Genomic DNA, 6743 nt, shown 5'->3' with positions numbered 1-6743 from the left:
ATTTCTCTTGCTTGATTGCCCTCAAATTACAACAAGCTTGTTGACCATGTAGGCTGTAAAATTTGGATTTTTTTTTCCTTTGAAAGCCATACCCAGTAACAACTTTTTCCCCTGTGGGAAAATTCTTAGGAGAGCATACTGTCCCCAGCCTTTGAGGCAAACCTTAGGATGGGCAGGTTGTCAGCTCCTGAGGGCACTCTCTGTTTGGCCACTGTGGGGAGTCGCCTGTGGGGAGAAAGTCACCATTCCCGGAAAGGCAAAGGAATTACTCATGGCGCTTTAATTTCTCTTTGAGAAGATCCCATAGGAAGCATTAGCTATAAGCAAAATCTTTACGAAAGGATTCCTTCTCTGAATTTTCCAAACAGGCCTGTTATTACCCCAAGAGAGCTGACAACTAGTCAGGCACTCAAATCTCCCTTATCATTTCCAGACTGTTTCACCTTGCTGTGAACATCCCGTTGGTGGGAGGGCCACAAACGGTCTCTCAAGCTTCTCTCAAACCACCAATCTGGTGTTTCTGAAATGCCCCAGCCCTTTTCTGGCCTTGTGTACTTGACTCCTACACCATGGGGAAGTTCCCCCTTGGATTCCAAAAGAAAATTAAACTCCTTGGAATCCAAAACTAAGAAACTTTCACAGAGTGGCCCCAGGTAGATTGGTTATCATGATATTTCAGTCTCACCTAACCAATAAGAGAGCTGGCTGGCATGTTCCCAGGAAGAATATTCTCATATGAGCAGTGGATTAGAGGAAGCCAAAAGATTTTCGGCCCTCTCCATGCTCACCTTACACTCTACCTGGTTTCTGAGGTAGAGATCTTGTGACGGTTGGGGCCCTGCAAAGCAATTAAAAGAAATAAAGCAAAGTATTATATTTTAATTGATGTAATCTTCAAGCTCCCAGTGGAATCTGGGGTGATATCTGACTAGAGTTACCCTAGGTATCAATAGATGACTATTCTGTGAAAGTGCATTTAGGAAGACAAAACCCTAGGAATCCTGAACTTCATTAACATATGTATCCGTTTTTGGGGATGGGGGGCAGATTGGCTCTGGCTCCTAGGACTAAAAATTGAAAGAAGCCACCTAGACTTTTCTGGGATCTGAACAAAGAGCCAAAGCGGGTGGGGGAGTAGAGAGGGAGGTGGAGAGTGGGAGAGAGAGAGGGCAGGTGGAGGGGAAGACACAGAGTGCGTTTATGATTTTATTTGCTTTGCAAGTCTAGTACCTGGATATTAGACACACTAAACCATACTTTCTAAACCCAAACAGCTTTCATCCATCACTAACATTTCAGGGTTTGTTTCTGTTTTATTGTAAATATTCCAGTTGAAGAAAGATAAACAGACAAGAAAAAACTGCTTTATACAGTATACAGAGTCAGATAGAAAATACAGAATGGAAAAGAAAGCCAACAACCAACAGATAAAAAGTGGAGACAAACCAAGGAAGAGTACTAGCTGGTTGCAAATTCACCCACCAGCTTGAGCGAGGTGCGGCCCTTGTCTCAGCAGCTAACAGAAACCATCTAGTGCTGGCAGTCTTATCTTGATTCCACACGGAGAAAGAAACAGACTATAAATGATGCATAGGGACATTTATTTCACTAATCCATTAAAAAAAGTTTGCTATTGATCAAGATAGCCTCCTCATAAAAACGAGTTTTTTTAAAAAACCACCCTTCCCGCCCCAAATGTGATCTGACAGTAGGAACCACGTTGTCAGAAGCATGAGATGGAGCTGCAGGTTGGAGCAGAGTGGCACCATTGGGGTCTATTGTTAGCTGGCCTTCGGGTGCCCTTCCCACCAAATCCATGTTTCTCCACGAGGATCAAGGCAAGGTTTAAAAAAAGACCCAAGTGTCTTGCACAGCCTGTTGCCATTTGATGGTTAAAGAGAAAAAAGATAAAGGATTCAAATTCATGAGTGAGGTCAGGTGAGGACAAAATGAGTATCCCTCACAGGAATAATCAGGGTACCATTTGGCCCCCAGGACGGCAGCCCTAACTAATTGTCCTGGCATAAAGAGGATGCCGACCAACCCAAATGGCAAAAACATGAATTAAGCTCGTCATCTTCCAAAGATGTCTTTATTTTAGTACATTTGCAACAGCAACAAAAGTGAGGACAATTCCATTCAAGGTGTTGGCAGCGGTGGTGGAGGTGCAGGTGGTGGTAGTGGCTGTTTGTTTCTCTCTCTCTTAATTTGCTAAGTTTACAATCGGAAATTGCATAGAATTTGGTTTCCATCAGCAAATGAGAACTCTCTGCGTGAAACTCCTAATTGGTGAAGTCAAGCAAAGGTCAAGCAGCTGCAGAAAGCCTCACCCCTCCCATCACATGTGTGCTCTGGACTCTGCAAACTTCTCACATGGAGAGCAGTCACTAGCAGTCACCTGGTAACCTGGACAGCATCAGTAACTCCTATTTGGTGGATGGAACAGAAGTTAAATGCTTTACCTAAAGTCATACAAGGTGGGGGGCTACTGCTCAAGCTGAGGTTAGGACTCAGGAGTTCCTGGTTCCCAGGACTGTGTATTGACTAGGAGACTCCACCTCTCTCCCAGGAACCTAGCAAATTCTTGATTACTTTAAGTCTTTCTATTGAATAAATACACACACGCACACGCGCGCACACATACACACACGTACACTTGCACCCAGGTCTCACATCTAAGTAGCAAGAAACTACCCAATCCATGATAGTCTTGGGGGGGTCTGGCTTCATAGGCAGCCACTGAGTTTGGTTGAAAAGAGATGCAGTTGACAAAGTATGCACCATACCAACGGGGTGGCCCGGTCCTTCCTCCTCTGTGAACAGCATGTTCCACGGGAAGCCAAGGCCATGGTATGGGAAAATTCTGTCTACTCTTTCCGCTCCTTAAACGAAGTCCTAGGATACTTTGTGCATTCTGTTCTCCTCCCCTGTCTTCAGAGACTACATTCACAAAAAGATCAAATCAAACACAGTAATAGTGAAAGTCAGAAAGAGAAAGGGAAAGAAAAGACAGATTAACCCTTGACATCCCAGGCGTTTCAAGGTCTCTCTGAGTATACGATGAGTTAATTGCTTTTTGGCATCTAAAACTTTACTTCAATGCTTTCGAGACTCTCCATCTGACTCTTCCCGAGACCCCTTCTCTTGTGCTCCTGCAGGCCCCCAATCACCATACAGAGAGTTAAGCACCTGAAATCGGATGCACTGGTAACGCAATATCCCAAAATTCAGGAAGAAGAAATGGGGATTATTTAGGCTTCTATTCCCTAACCCAGCCTCCCCCTCCAAAACACACAAAACAAATTAACAGAACTGAGAAGATGACAAAGAAGAAAAGGAGAGGAGGAAAGGGAAAAGAACATTAACAAAAATATACAAATCCAGAAAAGAAAAACTTCCCTGTTTAATTCTTTTTTTCTGTAAGAACTAGACGGAGGGTACATTGACCTCTGACTAGGGGGAATTCAGCTGATGATTCCACCAATTCATTGGACTGGTCTGGGTAGGGACCCCCCACCCTACACGCTGTTATTTTGGCGAGAGGGAAAGGCCCGCTGGGAGAAGATGTGTCTTTGTGCCCAGGAGGGAGGGCCGTCCTTTGCCACTTGGGTGCAGCGTCTCCGGGTGGACCCCGCTGCCTGACCGGGCGCGGTCTCTGGCTGGGGCGTCAGCCTCCTTGATCTTTTGGAAAAGTGACTGGCTCCGAAATCCGGAGAGGTGTCGACGCTGTACAAGTCCCGGCTCGCGGCTGACAGCAGCGCCCGCCCCGCCCCTCCTGCCCCGCCCGCCCGGCCTCCGCGCGTCCTGTGGCCGCCGGGACTACTCGGGCTCGCTGCTGTTGGTGGTCTTCTCCCACTCCAGGCTCTCCTCGCTGCGGGCAGGCGACGGCCGTGCCCGCAGGCCCTGGAAGCGGCGGCACTCGGGGCAGACGCGGATGTGCGTGCAGCCGCGGGCCACCAGGGCGGCCTCCTGCGCCAGTCTCTGCGCGAGCTGGTCGGGCTCCCCTGCCCCGCACAGCTTCCCGTTGCTGAGCGTCGCCGTGCCCCGGGGCCGGCGCTCCTCGGGTATGGGGGGCCGGGGCGGCGGGACTCCGGCGCGCCGCCGGCGGGGGTGGATACTGTCCTGACACAGGATGATACTGCGCAGCTCGGTCACCATCTCCTGGCAGACGGACACCTGGAGGAGAGAGGGAGGTCAGGGCCCAGCCTCTCAACCAGCCACCGCGGGTCCCCTGCTAGTTCGCTGGGATGGGGGATGAGGGGGACAGCGGTCACAGAATCGTGTCATCTTAGGTATGAAGTTAATAAAGGCCTTTCAGTCCATCTCCTCACTCCACTCCCATTTAATGTCCAAACACCCTCCATACCATAATATTCAAGAGCCCCACCAGCTGGTCTCCAATCTTTGATGAACACCTTCAAAGACAATGATCTCCTTTTTTTTTTTTTTTTGCACATTTCCATTAAATACTGCTTCCTTTTACCCAGCTAACAATTTCTGTCCCTGAAATTTTCATTCATTGATCCCAGCTAAATTTGGACCTTGAAGCCTACTAAATAAATAATTCCTCCACCACATGTAAGTCTCTCAAGTATCTGAAAAGGCCACCATGTCTCTATGAACATTCTGTTCCTTAGGCTGAAGATTCCTGTTTCTTTTAGCCAACCGGTTATAGCTGGAGATGGATGTATCCTCACGATGACAAAAACAAGAGGAAGGTAATACAATGCACAAACAGTATAGTATGTGTCACACCCAGTGGGTCTGGGGCAGACTTGAATGCAAACCCACTAATATTCCTGTAGCAATATGTATGTACACTCACACCGTGTGAGTGTGATAAAGGCCACAAACATCAGTCAAGCGAAGTCACCACTGAGTGCATTTGCATCAAACTTACAAGGAACTTGGAACTCTCCCAGCTTTTTAGGTTTCAGAACTGTGGATGAAGAATACAGGAGAGGGCTGGGCACAGTGGCTCACACCTGTAATCCCAGCACTTTGGAAGGCCGAGCTAGGCGGATCACTTGAGGTCAGGAGTTCGAGACCAGCCTGACCAACATGGTGAAACCCTGTCTCTACTAAAACCACAAAAATTAGCTGGGTGTGGTGGTGTGTGCCTGTAATCCCAGCTACTCAGGAGGCTGAGTGGGGAAAATCACATAAAGCCGGGAGGTGGAGGTTGCAGTGAGCTGAGGTCGTGCCACTGCACTGCACTCCACTCCAGCCTGGGCAACAGTGAGACTCTATCTCAAAAAAAAAAGAGAGAATACTGATGGGCCTGTATTTTTTTTTGTTGTTGTTTGTTTGTTTAGACAGAATCTTGCTCTGTCGCCTAGGCTGGAGTGCAGTGGTGCGATCTCAGCTCACTGCAACCTCCACCTCCTGGGTTCAAGTGATTCTCCTGCCTCAGCCTCTCCAGTAGCTGGGATTACAGGCACGCGCCACCACACCCAGCTAATTTTTGTACTTCTTAGTAAAGACTGGGTTTCACTATGTTGGCCAGGCTGGTCTTGAACTGCTAACCTCGTGACTCACCCGCCTCGGCCTCCCAAAGTGCTGGGATTACAGGCATGAGCCACTGTGCCCGGCCGATGGGCCTGTATTAGTACTATTACTATTATTATTACATCCATTTCACAAATGTGGAAATGGAGGCTCAGAGAAGTTATGCATATTGCCAAAAATGGACTAATAGCTGACTCTGAATTTGGACCAATACCTGTCAACTCCAAGCCCGCACATGCTCTGCTGAGTGTTCTAAGTTGAAAGGACACTTTCCTTGACCATATGGGAGCAGAAGTCCTCAGTTCTTTCATGTTCTTTCTTCCAATTCTATAAATGGGACAGTTGTTCTACCATAGCCAAATCGCTAACACAGCATTGACTCTTTATTTTAGCTATTCGGAGTGCTCTAACTACTTGCTGAGTTTGTCAGTGTACTTCCAGACCATGGGTGAGCTTTGGGGAGAATAACAAAATGTGAAGCGGCTATAGAGAGGTGATGTCACTTAATGGAATATGGCCTACATTAGTTTTCCCGACTTGGATTATAGGACCCCATCACACCCCCTCAATTGTTAACTAAATAGCAGAGACTCTTGGCAAGTCACTTAACCTCTCTGTGCTTCTAATAATAACTACAATAAAAATAGTACCACCTGCCTAATCTATTACATGTGACAATAATATAATAATGTAGATTTATCGACTGTCTACTGTGTGTCAAGCACAGGGATAAAAGACACAGTGTTTATTGCAGGCAGCTCAACCTCTAGTTGGGGGCTGATACCAAAATTATTGCAATGTGATGTGTAAGTGGTTCATGCCTAGGTTACAGCAGTGTCAAGAAGGAGGAGGATGACCAATTGCTGAGACACAGCAGGAGAAATGAGGAAGGATTCACAAGGAAGGGAACACTCAAACTAGGTCTTAGGGAATAAGTAAGACCACCACCTTTTAAGGGGTGGGCAAAAGGAGAAAGCCAGTAAAGCTGGAGACAGCAACACGAGGGGAACCAAGAAGCTGGGTGCCATGCAAGGCAAGGGAAGAGGGATTCTGAAAAAAAGTATCCCCATCATCAAGGGACACACCGAAGTCCAATAAGGCTCAATAGATTCTCTTTGGTTTGGTCCACTGGGAGGGGTCAGACCTTTAAGCACTGGCCTTTCAGTGCAGGGGTAGGGAGAAGCCAGGCTGCCCTGGGTTTTGGACCAAATCGGGGGTGAGGAGATAGACTGAGA

General features: G+C 47.4%; 1 protein-coding gene across 2 annotated transcripts in view; it reads right to left on the bottom strand.

Moving 5' to 3' along the window:
• Nucleotides 1–1293: 1293 nt before the first annotated feature.
• The window catches only part of GRIK4 (glutamate receptor, ionotropic, kainate 4), a 432235-nt gene continuing 426785 nt past the window's right edge, over nt 1294–6743 (bottom strand). For both annotated transcript variants that reach the window (XM_011926979.1, XM_011926978.1), the window contains exon 20: nt 1294–4176. In XM_011926979.1, coding sequence (XP_011782369.1) covers nt 3820–4176 — 357 coding nt within the window. In that variant the 3' untranslated portion in view covers nt 1294–3819. The remainder of the gene's footprint in view (nt 4177–6743) is intronic.

This window comes from Colobus angolensis, unplaced genomic scaffold (genome assembly GCF_000951035.1).
Source record: "Colobus angolensis palliatus isolate OR3802 unplaced genomic scaffold, Cang.pa_1.0 Scaffold7, whole genome shotgun sequence".
NCBI classification, from domain to species: domain Eukaryota; kingdom Metazoa; phylum Chordata; class Mammalia; order Primates; family Cercopithecidae; genus Colobus; species Colobus angolensis.
Note: the sequence above shows the minus strand (reverse complement) of the source record. Positions and strands in the feature narration are given on the sequence as shown.